We start from the raw sequence: 20408 nt of genomic DNA on the forward strand, positions 1-20408 counted from the left end.
CAGGCGTCAGTATTATGGGCTCGGGATTGACCCCAACAGTAGCGGCCAGGTAGCTCGGAAAGCAGTCGGAGAACCCACGTCGGCGCAGGCAAAGTTGACAGCGAAGGTCGCTAAAAGAAGCGCATAGCAAAGCACAAACAAGTCCTGAGCGTGAGGTTGGCGGTCCGAAATGTCGAAGTGTGGAGGTTCGGGAGTTACGTAGGAGTGGAATGCGCGCGCCAAGCCCCGAAGTTGCCAGCTCCGCGCGGTTTTCCCTTTAAGCTCTCACAATCGTGCATTGCATGGAACAGCGCGCCAATGAATCGGTCCCTTTGAAAAAGATATCGACATCAAAGAGCTCAGTATATATACCAGATTGCATGGTAGCTTCCTAGGAAATGGTCGCAGCCCCGTTGTTGCGCCTCCCCGGCTCGGGGATGCGTTGTATGGGCTCCCGTTTTTATAGGAGCCCAATCAACCCTCTCAAGAGCTTCTCCGGGCTCAATAGCATACAAGCGCAAAGACAGTCTATACAATGCTTCTCTACTTCTTTGTCCAGGTGGCAGGACGAAGTCTTGGACCGAACCCGCAACATCGGAATCATCGCTCACATCGATGCCGGAAAGACGACGACCACGGAACGCATGCTATTTTACAGCGGCTTCACTCGGCGCCTCGGCGATGTGGATGAGGGTTCGACTGTGACTGATTTCTTGCCGGCTGAGCGTGCACGAGGAATCACCATTCAGTCGGCTGCCATCACCTTCCATTGGCCTCCTGGTAATGTCGACGGGGCTCAGACGGGGGCGCGAGACCAGTCTTTACCGAGGTCTGCAGCTTCACATACGATTAATCTCATCGACACGCCGGGTCACGCAGACTTTACATTTGAAGTCATGCGATCCTTGCGCATTTTGGATGGCGCTGTCTGTATTCTGGACGGTGTGGCCGGAGTCGAGGCACAGACTGAGAAGGTCTGGCATCAGGCGAGCACGTACAAGATCCCTCGCGTGATCTATGTCAACAAACTGGATCGCGATGGAGCTGCCTTTGGTCGGACAGTGCGAGAAGTGAGCTCTCGCCTATCTGTATACCCAGCAGTATGCCATATTCCTTGGTTCGAAGGGGTGACGGGGCCATTTGTTGGTATTGCCGACGCTATTAACCTCCAAGCCCTGAGATGGAAAGAGGGCGATGATGGACGCACCGTGAAAATGATGAATCTGGAACAACTTGACGCGGAGGAGCCGTCTCTGGGACAAGAGCTGAGAAAGGCGCGAATTGCGCTGGTCGAGCTCCTCAGTGAACAGGACGAAACTATTGTTGAGAATTTCTTTGAATGCGACGAGGACCACATGGCCGTCTCTTCTATGGATATTATCGACAGTCTCCGACGGTGCGTTCTCGACCCGACAAGTCGAATCGTACCACTTTTCGCAGGAGCGAGTTTCCGCAATATGGGTGTCCAGCCATTGCTCGACGCGGTTGTGAATCTCCTTCCCAGCCCCGCTGAGGCCTCTGATCCAGAGGTCAGTATCGGTGGCGTTAAAGGAGGACTACGACGGTTACTCTCAGGTGACCTTATCGTCGAGCAGAGCGAGAAAGCCTCTGTTCCTGCCAAGAGCAAGAAAAAGAAGAACACTGCTCCTCAAACCAACCCCAAAGATGCAATTGACAAATTGCAAAGCTGCGCCTTGGCATTCAAGGTGGTCAACGATGCCAAACGTGGCGTATTGGTTTACGTGAGGGTGTATTCTGGCTCTCTTGATCGCAATAGTCTGCTTTTCAACACCAACCTGCATCTTTCTGAACGGGCCCCGCGTCTGCTGAAGATGTACGCCAATGATGCAGTGGAAGTGGATTCCATTCCAGCGGGCCATATCGGTGTCGTGGTCGGGCTGAAGCAGGCCCGTACCGGAGACACTCTCGTTTCCTATGCTGGCAACAAGCCGACACCCCCGGAACCTTTGACCAGTCTACAGCTGCGTCCTATTGAAGTGCCCCCACCAGTCTTCTTCACCAGCGTTGAGCCGCATAGTCTGAGCGAAGAAAAGAGAATGCAAGAATCACTTGCACTACTCCTGCGAGAGGACCCGAGTCTCCACGTCAGTGTGGATGAAGAATCAGGCCAGACTCTTCTGAGCGGCATGGGCGAATTGCATCTTGAGATTGCCCGTGATCGTCTCATCAACGACCTCAAGGCGAAGGCCTCGATGGGTCGTATCGAGATCGGATATCGCGAATCCGGATTGGGTGAATCGTCGCCGGTCACCAAGATCTTTGATAAGGAAGTTGCCGGTCGCCGTGGTAAGGCAGGCTGCACGGCACTTGTCCAACCACTCAATGGGGAAGATATCTCCGACGCAGCGGAAGAAGACACTCTGCTTGCTGAAAATATCGAGGGCAATCAAATCATTATCCGGGCACACGGTCTGCAAATGGAGCGTGCATCCCGAGGAGAAGAAGAATCTAGTCCATTCCTACCACCCGGTATGGATACAGTCACCCTTCGCACAGCACTGCAAAACGGTGCCTTGGCAGCTCTCGCCCGTGGTCCCCAATTCACATTCCCGATGCACAACACCCGGGTCACGCTCACCATCAACCCTCCGGAGCATCTCTTTGGCGGGGATACTACAACCTCTGCACTCGCCGCTGCAGCCCGTCAGGCCACCAGTGCCGCGTTGCGAGAGCTACTTACAGGTCCGGGAACTGTAATGATGGAGCCGGTCATGAATGTCATTATTAGTGTCGATGAAGCAAGCCTGGGCTCAGTTGTCCATGACATTTCGTCTTCGCGAGGCGGCCATATCGTCTCTCTCGATGAGCATGTTCCTATCCCTGGTACTGATGCGTCAAGCACCGAGTCCATTGCCGCCGAAAATGACCTACCTCCCATTAACCCCAACCGCGTGTATGCGCCGCCAGATCCATTTGCAACGCAATCTGTTGCTGCAGAGATATCTGCCATCTCGTCTAACCCACGCACAATCACTGCCAAGGTGCCCCTGAAAGAGATGGTTGGGTACCTGAAGCATCTACGGAGCCTGACAGCTGGTCGGGGCACTTTTGTTATGAGTGTGGACCGGTTTGAGAACATGTCTGCTCAAAGACAAAAGGCCGTCCTTGCGGAGCTAAGAGGTGGCTTCTGAGGCAGTTGTTCCTCAAATTGAAGCAGCTTCTTCTCGTTTATAAGCATCCGTGTACATTACATTATATTCCCTCTATAGCATCTTCTCCAATGTACTACCACTACGTTTTCAATGCGAAGACAATTACACACATGCAGTATGAATCTAGCAAATCAAAGTTGTAGACCTCCCCGCAGTACACGTAGGAGATACTTTATTCATCAAATCCAAACGAGGTATATGAGGTAACCAAAAAGGCAAGACGGTATACAAAAGTCATGGCGTCTGAAACCCGCCTCGTAAACACATGGAACGACTAGCCAATTCCGAATATATACTACCATTCATCATCCCATTCATCCTTCTCCTTTGGCTTCGTTTTAGAAGCTTCAGCCCCCTCTACCCCAGAAGGCACCGAAGTGTCCGCAGCCGAAGCGGGAGTCGAGTTGGACAAACCAGAAGTTGCTGGGGTAGGGCCCTTGCGCATCGCAGCAGTCCCAATGACGTCTGATCGCGATCCACTTCGCTGGTGACCCGTCCGCTCCTTCTCTTGTTGCGAAGCAATTGATGAGAAGTCGTCCCAGAAATCCCGACGCTCGGGCTCGACGCGAGAACGGGAGGAGCCCTGGGCACCTTCATCGCCCTCGACAAAGCGGTTGAACTGGTCTGCAGCGCTGCGGGCACCTGTTTGAAAGTTCTGGCCCCAATTAGCCGCCTGCATACGGGCCTGGGCAGCAAAGTCGGATTCGGCGAGTTGCTTCGCGGTCGGTTGCAAGTATGAGTCGTTGACCGTCTTCGCACCCCTTCCGACCGTCGACGCGAACCAGCCGAATCCTTTGCTCAAACTGCCCATGGGATCTTTCTGGAAATCATCGAGTCCTCCTCCTCCTCCTCCACCACCACCACTCCCAAATGCGCCCCATCCACCGAACCCGCCAAATGGTGAAGACCGACGGTCACCAGCAGCCGGAGGCATACCACCTCCGAAGCCAGTGAACTTTCCGCCCTGCGAAGGAGGCAGAGCATCAGAGCGCGTGGAGTTCTCGTTACCCAACTTGGCAAAATAGGCCTCGTTCTGTTCCTTCTTCGTAGCGGCCCCGCCTCGCACGCTATCGGATCGAATAGAGGTAGTAGGCGAGCTCGTCCTCGCCCCAGCGCCAGCGCCAGCCGCACCTCCAAGACTCATCGGTGTGCTGGATCGCGATGAGGCGTTGGCATTGTTCTTCTTCTCCTGGCCCTGCACGTACTCGCGACCTTCAACCTTGCAGGTTAGACGCTCCTTCCATTCCTCACCCGCATCGCCGTCGTATCGTTCCTTAATAGTCGAATCTTCGAATGTGCGGCCCTCGGAGGTGGTGACCGGATGCGCATCATAGAATGCCTTCCAGGGCTCGTTTCCTCCGAGCTCCATGCGCTGGATCTCGGCGTGCTTGAAGGCGTCCATGGTGATCGAGCGGACGAAGGAGATGTGTACACCGAGCCCGCGGTGTGTGCCTGCACAGTTGAGGCAGATGAAGGTTCCGAACTTGGGTGAGGCCTACATGGGAGGACAGAATGTTAGTCTGATGTCTGGTGTAGATGGGAGGACATGGCCAGTAGGAGGGGGGCATCGCCTCCGTTCAGGATTGCGGCCACTGGGCGCAAATTGTATTCAGAGCTGGAACTGGAGTCTGAGTGACATACCCATTGAGGCGATGGTGCACCGCAATCGCAACATCTATCATTTCCATTTGTCTTGGAGATCTGGAGGAGCTGTTCGTCCGTTGCGTGTCAGTCGTCCTGATCGTGCAGCGAGCCTGGCGGCCAATGGAGGGGGGCGATTGTGAGCGCACCTTTGTCCTTGTCTCCGGGTCGACCTCCCACATGCGAGACATGATGTTGGTTATATATAGAGTGTTGCAGTAGGGACAATGGGAAGGGAAGCCAGGCACGCAAGATGGCGATCCAAGGGTGTGGGTGGAGCGGACTCGGTGCCGCACGTTGATTTCGGAGAATGAGACGGTTTGGTGCCTAACCCCTTTTCTGTTGATTCTCGATCGCTCCACCGAACGCACGCAAGAAAAAGGGGCAACGGGAGTCGAGTAAGCAGTATCGGATGCGTAGTTTGAGGGTAGAGCGAGGTGTACGACATACCTCAGGTATGTTTTGGCCGCCGATCAGCGAGGGTGCGAGGGTCGCTCCGAGCTAGCGTCATCGCCAAGGTTGAGACCAGCTGGAGCACAGCAGTCTGCCAGAAGGCCAGTACTCTGCTCCCGTTAAGGTACTACGGGGAATTCGACGAAAATACTAGCGAGCATACAATAGAGGCTACGAAATTACACTTGTACCGGCGAGGAGACCTTGGGCAGATCGTCATCAGAAGTTAAATGAAGCTAAGATACAGATGGAGAAGGCAAAGGTCGTTAAAGGATGGGAGGCCAAAGCAAAGCTCTCCAGCATGGACATTCCATGGCATCCGTAAAAACAAAGGAAAAATGTCATCACAACTCATCACCACAGATTGCGTCCAGAAGTACTCGCTCAGGAAAGGAATGGTCCTACCGGGTGACTTGAAAATCACTATGTCATATTCATATCACGCAACTAACGCCCCTCCATTCCGAAAAGCAAGCCATTCAGCAATCCATCTGTGGAAAAATAAGACCAGCTTAAGCAGTGCTCTCGACGGGAGCAGCCGCGGCGGGGGCAGCGGCGGGAGCAGCGTTGTCCTCAGCAGAAGGGTTGGTCTCCTCATACTTGTCGGCCGCGGCATTGACGTCGTCCTCCTTGCCGGGGCTGTCAATAGCAACCTTCACGGCGATGGTGCGACCGTCGATCTCCTTGCCGTTCATCTCGGAAACGGCCTTGGCCTGGAGCTCCTCAGAGGCCAGGTTAACAAAGCCGAAGCCGCGGGTCTTGCGACGCTCGTTGCGAGCTTGGAGCTTCTTAATCATGAAACGAGGAATGGGACGCAGAGCGACCTTGGCCGAGACGGGGGAGTATTCAACGAAGATCTCCTTCAGCTTGTCCTCGGTAAGGTCGTAGGGAAGGTTGGCCACCATAACCTTGGTCTTGGAGGGAATACCGTCCTCGGGTGGTCCACGCTGCTTCTGGTTCGGCTGGCGCGCAGCTCGGGCCTTACCCTGCTTGGCGCCGTCGGCGGTAGCGGACTCGGTCTCGTTGGCGGTAGCCGCAGTAGTTTCGGCGGGGGCGGCTTGGTTAGCGGCGGGGGCGTCGGTGGTATCCTGACCATCCTGAGCCTGTTAAAAACAATTCTAATGAGCAATGCGGGTTAGAAAAACAGGGGAACTTTGAACTTACACCACGACCGCGTCCAAGTCGGCCACCACGGCCGCGAGCTCGACCGCGGCCACGGCCCCGACCACCGGTACGCTTGCGGCCCTCGTTGCCGCTGGCACCCTCGCCACCACTAGCAGCGCCCTCCTTGGCCTCGACGGGCTCCGGCTTGCGAGCGAGCTGCACGGAGACCTTGCGCGAAAGGATCTCCTTGCCGGACAGACCTTCGATGGCGGTAGTCGCTTCGGCGGCGGTGGCGAGGTCAACAAACGCGTAGCCGACGGGACGGTTGGTGCGTGGGTTCACCGGGATCGAGGTACTCTCGCTGAAAGCTCCAAGTCAGTATTGCTGGACACAAGTGATCCTGTTGGGGGTTGGGGAGCGGGAAGGGGAGCGTCATCTTCAGCTCAGCCACACGAGCTTCGCCAAAGCTTGACCATCGAAACGTACATGGCGTAACCCTTGAAGAACTCCTTGAGCTCCTCCTCGGTGGTCGCATAAGCGAGGTTCCCGATGTACAGACGACGACCCTCATCGGCGCTGGCGGCCGCGGCGTCGGTGGCCTGAGTGGTCGCAGCGGTGCCGTTAGTGGTGGGGGTGTCGTTGATGGTGGTGTTAGCCACGGAGTCGGCGAGGTTGTCGACGGCAGACATCTTGAAGGCGAGACACAAAGATAGATGATGGGTAAAAAAGCTCGATGTGTCAAACAAACACAGAGGGGAGTGTTTGTTCGGGTTGGCCTGGGGGCGGGGGTTGAAAACTTGACGAGGGGAGAGTTGGGGGAAGGAGCAGGGTAGCTTGGTGCCCTAGATACCGGTTGAAGAGGGGGGGAAGAAGAGATGATGGAAATCAGAAGGTAGAGGATGACACTACGAAGGGAAGGAAGAGAGGAAGGGAGGAAGGTGGAAAGGAGGAGGCGGTGTAGACTAGCCTGTTGGGGGGATTCGCTTTCACTGTTGCGTTTGGGCGGCAGTACTCGGGCGGCGGCCAGGCCAGGCTAGGCTGCGCTCAGCCCGCCCAGTGAATCCAACGAGGGCGCCTTTGTCAAGCCGCCTTACCCAGAGCTAGGGGCCCACGCCGGCCGCTCACCTCAATTCACCAAGTGAGTGCCCCGGCAACAGCTTAACGTCATTGTGGAGCCGGACCCAATTCGGTGAGGTGCCATGATCTTCGATCGATTCGACTGGCTTCACCGACTGGCATTGACTCACTTGGAGGAATCAACGGATCGAGCTCTGATCGGATAGGCGAAAACAGGGAGGTATTGCGGGCAATTTTGATGATAACATTCTGCCCCCAAAGCTACCTGCATATTGTGGCTACCTTGATTTGGAGCTTATTTCCCAAAAAGGTTCCTACACGAGCGGACCAGCAAGGGCAAAAACGGCAAGTAAAATCCATGACAGACAATCCAAGCGACCATTGCAGTCATTCTATGCACGTCAACTGAAAGCTCTCAATAATCAAACAGGTGTTCGCTCATTCCCCAACCTGCTTTGCCGGCATCTCCACAAATCGGGCAAAAAAATCATTTACAGTTTTAAAATGTATCAACACTGCACCACCAGGCGGTAGACCCATTATTAACTTCCCAAGTACTCAAGTGCCACTCCCAGATAGCGTGGGCAGTTGGCCATCCGCAGGGTATCCCTCAGTATTGTTCTTGGCATTATCCCACGAACACAAAGTGAGTCGAGTTAGCTCAGAAAGACAAAGCCCTCTAAGCTCCAGGTCATACCTGTAGTAGTTAGGCTTAGATACTTTCTCCTAACTCTAAATATGTGACTTACTCTACTGTATGTACATTCATCATGCCGCTGGAAATTTCTTCAATGCAATGCTGATCTTCCACCTCAGCCGGCTCCACTTGTGCGACCCTGCTTCGCCACGTCTCAAGGCTGGAATTTCAGCCATGGTCCGACGTGCACAGACAACCTCTGACCTAATCTCACACCCCGTGATACCCAAACTACAGGCTGTATCAGTGAAGGATCATGGTTGTCTCTGTACAAGGGAGATGGCCAGAGCTGGTCGCGTTACTCTGCAGTGGTACAGCTGGGAATGCGGATGAGCCGATGCCGAAAAGAAAACACAATCGCAACACTTCTGAAATGGCACGAGAATCGATTCTGTGCCATCTAACTACACGTTGAGGGTGTTTGAGTTGACACGACGATAGGTTCCTCAGCTTATAGCCTCGACTTGTTGAGCTCCTTGTCCCGGCGGAGAGTCCTGCGTTTCAATCCGGTCAGCCAAAGAGACAAACGTATACGTAGAATGTGCGATGTTCGCAAGCAAAACAACGCTTTCCGAGGGCATTTTTTTTCCAGGCTACTTCTTCAGCCGTCCACAAAGCTTTGCCTAACGTATTCGCTTTCATGATGTGCTGCTAATAGTAGCACGTAAGGTATCTACATGCCATCGATTATCCCGCAAAGAACACAAGTTCTTGATCAAAGGTGCCGATGAAGCTTTCATGGCTAGAATTTCGTTCCCAATGAGGAGAGAGTTGGGGGGGGGGGGGGGCGAGTACGGGGTCCTAATTCGGCGAATGCAGAGGTAGTATCAGAAACCGGCCAGTCCTTCAAGTCGTCCATGCACTTTGTGATTGTCCGTTATGGACGTTGAGCAAATGTGCAGATCTGTGAGTACTGTAGTCCCGTGGAGAAATATGAAGGCTTCAAGGCCGCTAGAGAAAGAGGAAGAGGGTTCGTCAGAATAGGAGCTAGAATAGCTGGAAGGATCTCTGGTATTCGTGGTGGCTCATGGACCTGTCTCAGGAGGCTTGGGGCTTGTGGAACCATGACCGGGTAGAGCAGCCTCAGCGGATGAGATACTCCCAGTATCAATACCACGCAATCGATGTAAGAAATTCGGGGCTATAATTGCTCGAAGAATCGTTAATTATGATGTTCATTTCCTTTTGTGACTCCGAGATTCGGGATTCTGTCGAGGCTAAGACCAATGAGGAGGATGCTTTGGTCACTGCATCACTGCATCAGATATGTAGCACCATAGACGTTGGGGAAGGAGGCCAGGGACGAGGCATGTTTCGAACAGAATTATGTATGGGACAGTGTCGATATGATGGCGATAGAGAAGTAAGATTCGGTAGTTGTCTCTCACTTTGATCTCAGATATCTAATCCATCGTTAGGTACCCGATCCGAAGCTAGGGTCGAATAATAGTCATATAGCCAGTGAGATACTCAAAAATTGGATTCGTTCGAGACTCGCAAGAGTATGGCTTAATTCCTGTTAAGTGCATATACAATACCCCATTCCCCGTACGCATGTCCAGCGCGCTGTATGTGATTCGGGGCAGTCGTGGACCCCATTGCTTAGCGTAGCTTAAGGATCGGCTCCACCCGTCAAGCATGGCCCCTGCGATCTATACAGCGCCTGCCGTCCAGCACTCTGGAGTTGCCCTCCCCGACGGCCCTACTTTACCACTGCCGCCCCAAGTAATCCCGTACATCACAACAGCAGGGATCAACTGCACACGCGATGCAAGCAGGAAAAGAGTAGCGTGGCCTCCACTGCGATCGACAGCTTAGCTCCGCCGGCGACTCCACCGCAGCGTCACAGCCAAAACAAGATTCGGGCGGCTTACTCATCCCCCCAGCGTTTTCGTTCCAGGCCCAGCAAATCATCCAGGAATTGTCACAGTTTCGGGTTTCTTCAGGCTATTACTGGGGGCGTTGGGCTGTTTACTCACTGTGTCCAGGTCTCCATACGGCCTCGCATCCCGTATTGACTCCCTGTTCCAGCCCCCCGGGATTTGCCCTTGCAACCTCCCTGTGGGACTACGAACCTCGATGGCGGATCGCATCGAGCCCGTGGACGACCCCGTTGAAGGGAATCACCCAGACGCACAACCAACCGAATCGATCTCGGTCAGACCGCCGTTGACGACTCTGCGCCCTCGGGCGCCCTCTTCGTCAGGGCGAGCGCGCCGGCCTAGTATTCGACTGTCGCGTCTCTCCTCCGTCTCCTCGTTCGAAAATGAAGCGCAATCCCAACAAGCGCAGCCGGAAACTCAGCCGGGGCCATCGGTCAGCAGATATCCTTTCCCGGAGGTGACTTCACCCGTGGCCGAAGAGGATGAATCGGCGCACACGGGGCGACGGCGCAGTAGCTCTGAGCCGCGACCTGGACGATGGTCGTCCCCTCCCCCCGACGTTCTATCGCGGGTGGCGACACCCGGACGCATGATGCCTCTGAAGGAAGAATCTTCCCGCCAAAGCCCCATGTCTCCTCGTCCTGGTGCAAGCGAGAATCAAGGTGCTGCACCGGATGCTGCCTCCGAATTGGCTGTTCCTCCACCCGTCACACAGCCGGGAAGGTTGCGGCGGACGAGCCAGGCGGCGTTAAACCGGTTCTCTCGCAACCGCGCATCGACGGTTACCGGTGCCCCGCCGACCCTCAAGAACACAGAAGATGACGAAAATCGTCCGAACGAATACGGCTCTCATGTGGTGGATGTACTGGACGTCATTGGTAAGGCTTTTCTGATAGAGACTGCGGGGAAGGAAAGGGTGGCTAACAGGTGGAATGCCCATAGACCCGGAGGTTTCGGCACTTTCAACCCTCACAAATGTTCAGAACTCGCTGTTCGTCCCCAATTTGGGTGGCTTCGTCAATCGTATGCCCACCTACACCATCACTCGCCCGCCACCTTCGGATGAAGAACAAGCGACTTCCACGGATGAGGACCAGTCGGAGAGTGATAAGCTCAAGGAACGGCCCACCTTGGAGCAGCTTCGTCCATTCACTAGCATGTCATCGGTGTTGGTCGGCCCTCGCTATGCCGTTTTGCCCGAGGGACATGAGTTGGAAGGTTGGACTCGAGAAGATTTCATGGAGCTGAATGATCACGTTCGGCACATGCTCCACTCTCGTCGCTCCAAGTTCAAGAGAGCGATGAAAGGGTTTGGACAATATGTCTCCAAACGTAAGTGCCAGTGGGATTTTAAACCTCAAGCTTGCATCTAAGACTAGCCTAACCGTGCTCTAGCTCTCGGTTTCCTAATTACTCTCTATGCAACTCTAATCACCTTGTTCGGTCTGGCTTGGGTTCTCTTCTTGATCGGTATGTTTCCCGGCTTCGCTTTCCGCGTAACCTGCGACAATTCTAATCTTATCCAGGTTGGATTAATGTCGGCGGTAAACAATTGCAAGTCATCAACATCATCGACAACATCCTAGTAGGCTTATTCGCCATTATGGGTGATGGATTAGCTCCTTTCCGGGCTGTGGACACCTACCACATGATTTTCATTGCACACTACACGCATCTGACCTGGAAGATCCGTCGTAAGCGGCAACTTCCTAAACTGAAGGACAAAAACGACCTTCCATCGCAACGGGAGAAAGATATCGATGTCGAGTTTGGCGACACCTCTAAGGAAGATGAGCATGAATTTTCGGTCCTTGACCCTCGACAGCAACTTCGCCTGATGCACCATCAAAACAAGTTTGCCAAATCGCACACCTTCTACAAACCCCACGAGACATTTACCCATCACGCTTTCCCACTTCGAATTCTTATTGCCATCGTCGTCTTGCTTGATTGTCATTCGCTGCTTCAGATGGCGCTGGGTGCCTGTACCTGGAGTATGGAAGATCCCGGAGAACGACCTTTTGCCTTGACCACCGTCATCCTCTGTTGCTCAATCACCTGCAATATCTCTGGTGGTGTGTTGATCATGATCGGCGACCGACGTACGCGCAAGAAGGAGATTGTGGAGAGACTCTTCCGGCAGCAATTGACTGAAGAGGCGATGAGGAAGATGGAGAAGCGCAAAGTCAAGGAAGAGCGGCGCAGCATGCAAATGAGCCGCCCCGAGCCCTACGGTGGGACTTAAAAGCAGGCCTCTTTTCGCCTCTCCCACTTCTTCACGATCGTCCCACGACCTTCACGAATCTTATCTTGGGGTATTTTTCTTATACGCGCTAGTCAATCTCCCCGACTGTACAGTCTTCCGCCTGGCCCCGTTTGTCATTTTCTTGGCCAGGCAGTTATATATATCGCCTTGGCGTTCTGGATTCCCCTTCTTGGGACCTGGCTTTGGTTTTGCTTTACGTATTGTCTTTTTAATAGCCCTGTTGTATTATGATTCCCCTACCCAATCTAGACTCATGCTTCTGTGCGACTGCGGCCTTTCGCTCTAATGATTTGAATCTGCTTGATCATGCTACCATGTCTTTATTTCGGCATTTAAACAAAATTCAAATTTGATTTAGTATAAGCAAGCGATCTAAGTGCAATTTCCCTAACCCATCCTTGAAACAAAAACTTAAACATGAAAATCCACCTACGGCCATTTAACAAGTGAGCAGCACCCCCTGTCCCGCCCACCGCTCGCCACCACAGTTGACAATCTCTTCGTAAATCCACTCCCCAATCAGCTGCCGGGGCACCAAATACCCAATCGCAGCAGCAGGGCTCTCATCCGTCGCAACACGCAGCTTCGAATAACCGGAGTCCTCCCCAGCAGGCACAATGCGATGATCGCCCGTTAGGAAGCTAGGCCGAACAATAACCAATCCCCGCGCAAGGAGCGTTTCCTTCTTCTCCCGCTCCTCATTCAACACCTTCTCCATATTCGACTTGTCTGCATGCGGCTCGGGAAGAAGAGTAGAGTACATGGGTCGAAAGAGGTACGGCACATCCTTCATTCCATTCTTGGATCCGATCCCTGTTCCCGATATCACCGTCAACTGCGGCGCGGCGTAGGCATACTTATCATAGGAGCCGAATTGCTCCGTGGAGATACGCTGCAGAGCCTGGAGGAGCGTGCGAGTGGTATCCTCCGTGATGTGCGGGTTCGGCAGCTCGATGTGCGGAAGACTGGGAATGCGCATAGTCATCTTGTCGCAGGGGTTTGGTCGGGTCCAGGACATGGTTGGTGCGCCGCCGATGCCGGAAATGATACTTGTGACCAGAGTGCAGGGCTGAATTTCGGTCTTGGGGGCAATGATGAGGGTGTTTATGATATCGTCGACGTTTGTCGCATCACCCTTGTGGATGCGGAGGTGCTTGTCTAGGATTTCGCGGGTGAGGCCTGGTTGCTCGAGGAGTTGCGATTCGAGCTTGGAGGGTGTGCGGGCTAGCGCCACGGCGTTGTGGCCATTGCGGAGTGTATGAGCCAGGCAGGCATTGGCACAGCCGCCGGTTGCTCCGAGGAAGGCGATTGTCAACATTTTGAATGTAGTTGTGGGTGGATGTTGACTGTCGATTAAGGTTGTATAGATCTGTAGATGTGGAAAGGCTTGTTGTTGATTATGATGAGGGAATTGTGGTGAGTCTTGAGGAGGTTATCAGGATTACTTTATGTTCGTCTCTCTGCTGAGCACAGCCTCGTATACAAGTGCAACGGAGGGTTAGTAGGCCAGCTTAATCAAGCTTCCAAGCTTCACTTGCACGCAGCCGAACATCACATTGCCTATTTGGGCTAGCGTCTATCCTAATCGAGATGATTCTGCGCCGCCTGCAGGAGCATGCCATGGCACAGCCCTGCGACTATACTTGGGCTTCCACTACGCATTATATTGATCTGAGAGGGCGAGTCGACTTCGTTTTGCTTTCTATTTTGATCACTTTCCTGCCATGGTCAGGAGAATCCCGCTTACCGGGCTTTGTCAATCTCAGCCCAGCTGAAAGAAGACCATCCCGACTGCCAACAAGGAGCTCACCCCTATACTCCCAGGAGTCCAGGTCCGGTGGATTCCCATCCTACAGAAGACCGCAAAAACCGCAATTTCTATTCCATTGATGGCTTGAATACCATACCAGAATCTATGCGTCTGCCTTGGAATCAGATGTCTGAGATGTCAGATTCTCTGCTTGGACCAACCAAGACACGAGCAAAATATGGGCCGATGCAGGCCTCGAACCTCGAATGCCTGACAATCCATTCCTCTCCTCAGCCAGATGGGTTCGCTGCTCAGGAACGGATGTGTCGATCACCACGGCCGCCCGTCTTTACCGTGAGTATTCACGAGTCAAGCGGGCCTGCCATCGAGTCTAGGGGAATCGTTTAGGGCTGAGGTACCGTTGATGGCCCTACATTCGATCGGGCTCCCGATCCGAATCATGGTTGACTCACCGATGGATGACTGGCTTGATTTGCCACGAGGGTCTGGGACGGTGACACCTTGAGCGCCCTGGTCCGTGTATGGGTGCTGAGAGATCTACAGTTGGATTTACAGTCTCTGGAGAATGAACAGTAGTATACAGAGTGACTGACTTGTATAGGAACGAAGAGCCGCAGAAAAAACCCTCCGAATAACGTCACAGCGCCTTCAAGCCATGGCTCAGAACACAGAATCTTGGTACAACTACTGACTACGGCCACTGCGTGAATTAGAAACAGACTTGGCTTGAGAGCCGTTGCATTCCCTGGGAGGGTGCGCAGAACATTTCGTGCTATGGCCCTGAAATGAATTCTAGAATCACCACAACGTGAGGAGTTTTGCCATGGCAAGAGCAATGTTTTTATTGTTTTCAAATTATTTCCTTGCAACAGTTGATGCAATGGCTGATAGTGGGCGAGATTTGAAATGAGCAGGACGCTCAAGGTGACCTTCATGGATACGATCACCGCGGAGGAAAGCAGGGCTCGTGGGTCTCTGAGTAGCAAAGGGGCGCAGGACATCAAACTAGCGCTGCAAGCAGAACGTTGCCTGCTGTGCCAACTCCCCCTCCGAGGCCGTAAGTATCCTCTCTCCCTTAAACCGCAAGATCTTTACTAACAATCGACACAGTCCAAGGACCTGGTCGGCGCTGACCTTCCTTGCGTTGCCCTCGGCTCCATCCTCTAAAGCGCATCGCTTTGGGTGTTCTTGCTCTGGGGTTTGATGTTTCAGGTGTCCTGTGATATACCTTTATCAATTCCTTTGTCTGTTTTGTGAGGTTTAGCTGCTTTTGTGATTGCCATCTTAAGAGGTAATAATATCTCTGCCTAATACATTATTTCCTTTCCAGAAATTCGATCGTAGACGTTGCTTCCCTCGTAGGCAGCTGATCATCGCGATGATCGATTTAGCTCCCTTCCAATGCCTCACATAATCCCCCATGAAATGTCTTTTTTCGCAACTGCAAAATTCAAGGCCGCTCGCGAGTTCTTGTTCTGACAACCTTCGTTGATTTCTGCTACCATTTAAAAATGATTTGATTGATGAGTGATGTGTCATAGTGGTAGAGCCTTGCTAAGCCTGGGCCTTTGGGTATAGTATATGATTTGGAAAGGACTGCTCGTGGTCGTGATTGGTTTCTGGCCATCCGTGGGATGTAATTGGGTTATCTCTGCAGATTCCATAACTTCGTCCATACGATAACTTCACGTAGGAGCACCCTACGCGGCGACCTTCTGGATACCAGCCTCCAGAGCCCGGATATCCGCACCACGAACCCGCTCGACCTCAGCGCCATCCTTCATAATAACGAAAGTCGGCATCGCAGTGATGTTGAACTGAGTCGCGACACCGCGTAGCTTATCCACATCGACAGACACGAAGCGCACATTCTCATATTTCTCGCTCAGCTCGCCGACCTTGGGAGCAACGGCGCGGCAGGGACCACACCAGGTGGCGTAGAAGTCGACGACAGCGGGACCCGCGTGGACTAGGGCTTTGAAGATGACATCGCTGTAGTTCACGCCTGTTAGCATTGACACTGCGCAGGTATGTCTTCACAGGAAAGGGATCTCGTACTTGTCGATGTCGGCGACCTTTCCGTGTGAAGGCATTGGGGTTCTTGCAGCTCGTTGCGACTGGACGAAGCGGAAAACTAGCGGGGCTGTCAGACGGGGTCTTCACGATGAGGGTTGTGTTTCTGTCCTGGCAATCTCGCCAAGGATGACGAGTGTCACAGGTAGTAGGCTGTGGCGACACTCACCGAGGAAAAGGGCCGTGATGATCAGCACAGTCGACAGCTCCATTGTGGGTTGCTGGTGGATTTGGGCTGTCGGCGACTCCCGGTGGAGTCGCGATGGACCGCGGTCACGTGGGAAGTATACTGTACAGCCAGGCCAACTCGCAGAATGGCAGTGGCACATCAGCCCGGCTGCATGCATGAACCTGCGGCATCCATAGCTCGAAGAAGGTTGAAAATACCCCGGTGGCTGTGCATATCACGGCTGCCCTGCAAAAGTGGCTCTGACTTCCGATCGCTTCTATTCGGGTGCCTCCGGTCACGAAAGTCACACCTGAAGTCACGGAGCAGCAACGAGAAATATGGAAAGCTGCATCCAAAACTTGGACTTATCTCCTGAAAACCGATCGCCCTTCTTTGGAGGAGTTACAACGCGCCAGCAAAGAAAAGAATGAGGCTGTACGAAAACTCCTAGCTATGGAGGATAGCCAAAGGACTGTTCTACACTGCTGCAGGTTTGTTTCTCAGGAGTTCACATTAAAATCGGAGGCGGGTCTACTCTGACATTGGACAACAAGGGGAACATGGAGGAGATGTCGAATATTGTCTTCGCCTGGATGCTGGACCAGATCAAAGGGTTCGTCTCGCTCAACGAAGAGACGCTGCAAAACGAGCGGATCGAACGCCAAATCAGACTTACGAAACTCAACAACACTCTGAGCTGGTTTAATGAGCGAGTCGATCGGCGCAAAGCAGAGTCGTGTGGCAAGTGGCTCCAGCGAGTTGGCCAATGGGCTACATCCTCGATCTTGCATCCTCTCACCCCGAGTGACAGGCCCGCCTACATGAGCGAGCGCATCTACACATGGGGTCTCGGTGACTACCCGACAACTTCGGAATCGTTTATGTGTGCAACGGCCCCAGACCACGTACACCAGACCGCTATGCCTTCGATAAGAGGGGCCAGAAACTCGGCGAGACGTTCGAACAAGTCCATCCGGTTGTGAGATACCGAGTGGAAAAGACCAAAGATCATACGGTCAAGTGCAAGAGGCACCCGCCCTATCTGGCTGACAGATGATAAACTACGACAGCTCAAAGAAGGAAGGGGGCTACTAGTACCGGTTTAAATACCCTAGCGCGTCAGAGTATCAAATATTGCCTGAGTGGAAGATCTACGAGGATGTCAGCTCCTATGAAAGGTTGGCAATTACGGGAGACATGGAGTATGATTATGTGGATACTTTGGATCTTGGACTGGGGAGGGATATCAAAATCCTTCGTTCGCAGACAGGTTAGTTTGGCAGGTGAGTTCAGCTGGGATGTGAAGTGCACACCGGACAATTTCGTTGCTGCATGATAAGTTCATGGGTCGATTGCGAGTTTCAAACAATCGAAAGAAAATGTTTCAATATTCGAGACTACTGAAAATTAGGTATGCATTCTACTGCCATATCTCCTAATGACGCTCATGGCAAGTCACTTCACTCTGTAAATGCGTTGTGTCAAAAAGGTCTTTGCCTTGACGGGCTAGACAGGCAGACATGACCTGTGACTCAAGTGCTCAATGCCGCCTGACTATGAGCTGCATCCCTAGTTTGAGCCAGCCACTGGCAATCGGTCAATTTGGTGAGTCGACCAAGTTTTGGCGGATCATAGAATTCTGGTCTAATATTCCAAGGCAAACACAGCTATCCTAGATGTAATTCGAGTAAAAGTAAAGATGGGGAAATTCCCAGGCGACCGGAACACAGGCGAGATTCGACGATGAAGGGAGGAAAGCACAAGGATCTGCATTCTCCTTCCTAAAATTCCAGGCAATGAACCTTGAAACAGCCCTGAATTGCTTGGCTTGCTTTATTCTCCGCGGTGATTTCATGACGCAAGTCATTTTAATCAAAAACCAATCGTCATTGGTCCCTTGTGAGAGCTGGAATTCTTGATGAGCAAGGTAGCTATGTGTGGCGTCAAGCTGGCATGCAAGCAGGACCGTGCAACCCCGACAAGCCTTATATTCCCGTATCAAAGTGTTTTTGACAGGAAAAAGGCAACCGCACATTTTGAGTACACACCTCCAATAACGAATCCTCGACACAGCGTTAAAATGACGCTCGGGAAATACCATGACGACGAGGAGCCCGAGAAGGTCGATTTTACGCCTCTTCCTCCGGACGCCGGCAATGAAACACGAGCGAAGGGACTCAATTCGACAGGGGCCATGTTGCGTCTCTCATTATGGGTGTCCTTTGCAGCTTGGCTTGCCAACTTCGACCACGGATACACGGGTACCATTCTGATTATGCCGTCTTATCGAAAGGCGTTTGGTACATGTACCAACCATCTCATGAATCCGAACTCGGGTGATATTGTGGAGCACTGCTACATCACGCCCCTGCAGCAGTCGCTCATCAGTTTGAATTATATGTTCATCGGGATCGGTGGAGGGCTTTCGGGCATAACGGGACGATATACTGGCCGACGAGGAGCCATCCAGATCGGGTGTTTGCTGGCTATCATCGGAGCCGCAGGGATGCTGGGGACAGGTGCAGGACAGGCTGGGAGTTTCATCCACTACATGGTGTGCAAGTGCATCAGCGCTATTGGAATCGGTCAAATAATGACGTCGGGGCTCACCTATGGCTCGGAGTGCATTGCGGCCGACAAGCGCGGGTATGCTCTGGGCCTATACAACATCGGGCTGGCCATGGGCAACCTCGCATCGTCCGCTGTGTGCGCTGGTTCTGCGCAGCTTGAGCCACACAATAATTGGCAGTGGAAGTCTCCAATTTTGTGCCAGATTCCCTTAGGCGTTGTGCTCGGCGCTGGGATTCTGATGTTCCCCGAATCTCCTCGATGGCTGCTAAGCCATGGAGAGGGAAGAGAAGAAGACGCACGAAGAGCCTTCAGCATGCTCTATCGGATCCCACCACAGTCTCACGAGATCACGGCACAAATTGAAGAAGTCAAGAATCATATCAAGGCCGAGCGTGCGATCGCGGCATCCACATCCTGGTCTCAGATTTACCAGAAGAGTCACATCCGTCGCACTTCCACATCAGCCTTGATCATGATTGGAATGTCCATCACGGGCATCCAGTTTGTCCAGCCATACGCAACAACCTTTCTCAAAGGCGTCGGAATCAGCAATCCCTACCTCATCAACGTGATTATCGGCGTGTGCATCCTAGGTGGATCATGTCTAGGTCCTTTCATTGTTGAATACGGCGGACGACGATTCGCAATCATCTCTGGATACAGCACCATGGCGGCTTGCATGTTGATTCTGTCTCTGGTCAGCACAATGCTGGGAAGAGACGGCGTTTCGAAGATCGTCATCGTTGTCTTGCTCTGTTTCTGGTCTTTCGTCTTCGGTGGAACCATTGCGCCCAGTGCAGGTCTGGCTTCTGTCGAGATGCACAGCGTTTCGCTTCGTACGTATGGGCAGGCGAACACAACAATCTTGTATGGCATTTTCTCGTTCGGAGCGACCTTCTGGACGCCGTATATGCTGGATCCGAATCATGGGAATATGGGAGCGAATGTGGGGTACTTCTATGCTGGTGTGACGGTGGTCATTGCCTGCTTGGTTTTCGCGTTGGTTCCGGAGACTGCGAGTTTGACTCTGGAGCAGATTGATGATGTCTTCACTTCGGGTGTTCGACCGTGGAAGACGTCAATTGCGGAGAACAAGGCGATTGCCAGGGCTCGGACAGAGGCATTGAATCGGAATGGGGACTAATTCGCAGCGTCTGGACGTTAAGCTGCCGGTCCACGTGACAATGTCTACAGCATGATTATTTTCTGTAAATAGGATAGAGTATTCATGAAACAAGATATCATACCTTCTATTGACTAGGCGACTAAGGTTGTCATCGAACTGTCATTAATCCCGACAAATGCCCATACAACAATTTTGACAATGCTCTAATACCAGCTAGGGTGATTCAAAGGCAAAGGTTGATATGTGAACTCTGCAAGTCTATACACGCTATCTGACGTTTGTAGGACATCAGTCCAAGTAAGCTAACAAGAAAAGAATAGAAAAGAAAGAAAAGACAAAAAGAAATCTGCTCATAAGACGCCTTGAGTGCTTGGAGGGTTTCAAACCCACTAAACGCTAGAGGAAATGGTTTCAGAGAACACTGT

General features: G+C 52.8%; 8 protein-coding genes across 8 annotated transcripts; 4 read left to right on the forward strand and 4 right to left on the reverse strand.

Annotated features, from left to right (window-relative positions):
* Positions 1–377: 377 nt before the first annotated feature.
* On the forward strand, positions 378–3131 carry N7532_006844 (mitochondrial elongation factor MEF2; the record flags this gene model as incomplete). The annotated part of the gene is made up of 1 exon (XM_056619338.1): positions 378–3131. One exon carries the CDS (start codon positions 378–380, stop codon positions 3129–3131), a length of 2754 nt encoding a protein of 917 aa, XP_056475497.1.
* Positions 3132–3447: 316 nt separating this feature from the next.
* N7532_006845 (GTPase-activating protein GCS1) lies at positions 3448–4984 on the reverse strand (the record flags this gene model as incomplete). The annotated part of the gene is made up of 3 exons (XM_056619339.1): positions 3448–4647; positions 4794–4862; positions 4943–4984. 3 exons carry the CDS (start codon positions 4982–4984, stop codon positions 3448–3450), a joined length of 1311 nt encoding a protein of 436 aa, XP_056475498.1.
* Positions 4985–5758: 774 nt separating this feature from the next.
* Positions 5759–7039, reverse strand: N7532_006846 (RNA-binding protein; the record flags this gene model as incomplete). Its single annotated transcript, XM_056619340.1, has 3 exons — positions 5759–6349; positions 6411–6711; positions 6837–7039. The coding sequence occupies 3 exons, from the start codon at positions 7037–7039 to the stop codon at positions 5759–5761; spliced, it is 1095 nt and encodes a 364-aa protein (XP_056475499.1).
* Positions 7040–10203: 3164 nt separating this feature from the next.
* On the forward strand, positions 10204–12252 carry N7532_006847 (DUF2985 domain-containing protein; the record flags this gene model as incomplete). The annotated part of the gene is made up of 4 exons (XM_056619341.1): positions 10204–10885; positions 10950–11339; positions 11403–11477; positions 11534–12252. 4 exons carry the CDS (start codon positions 10204–10206, stop codon positions 12250–12252), a joined length of 1866 nt encoding a protein of 621 aa, XP_056475500.1.
* Positions 12253–12712: 460 nt separating this feature from the next.
* N7532_006848 (uncharacterized protein) lies at positions 12713–13591 on the reverse strand (the record flags this gene model as incomplete). Its single annotated transcript, XM_056619342.1, has 1 exon — positions 12713–13591. One exon carries the CDS (start codon positions 13589–13591, stop codon positions 12713–12715), a length of 879 nt encoding a protein of 292 aa, XP_056475501.1.
* Positions 13592–15744: 2153 nt separating this feature from the next.
* N7532_006849 (thioredoxin family protein) lies at positions 15745–16329 on the reverse strand (the record flags this gene model as incomplete). The annotated part of the gene is made up of 3 exons (XM_056619343.1): positions 15745–16036; positions 16103–16178; positions 16287–16329. The coding sequence occupies 3 exons, from the start codon at positions 16327–16329 to the stop codon at positions 15745–15747; spliced, it is 411 nt and encodes a 136-aa protein (XP_056475502.1).
* A 517-nt stretch (positions 16330–16846) lies between these two features.
* On the forward strand, positions 16847–17269 carry N7532_006850 (uncharacterized protein; the record flags this gene model as incomplete). The annotated part of the gene is made up of 1 exon (XM_056619344.1): positions 16847–17269. The coding sequence occupies one exon, from the start codon at positions 16847–16849 to the stop codon at positions 17267–17269; it is 423 nt and encodes a 140-aa protein (XP_056475503.1).
* A 1097-nt stretch (positions 17270–18366) lies between these two features.
* On the forward strand, positions 18367–20001 carry N7532_006851 (uncharacterized protein; the record flags this gene model as incomplete). Its single annotated transcript, XM_056619345.1, has 1 exon — positions 18367–20001. One exon carries the CDS (start codon positions 18367–18369, stop codon positions 19999–20001), a length of 1635 nt encoding a protein of 544 aa, XP_056475504.1.
* Between the last annotated feature and the right edge of the window lie 407 nt (positions 20002–20408).

The sequence above is a fragment of the Penicillium argentinense genome, assembly GCF_028826775.1.
Source record: "Penicillium argentinense strain IBT 30761 chromosome Unknown utg000005l_segment0_segment0, whole genome shotgun sequence".
Classification (NCBI taxonomy): domain Eukaryota; kingdom Fungi; phylum Ascomycota; class Eurotiomycetes; order Eurotiales; family Aspergillaceae; genus Penicillium; species Penicillium argentinense.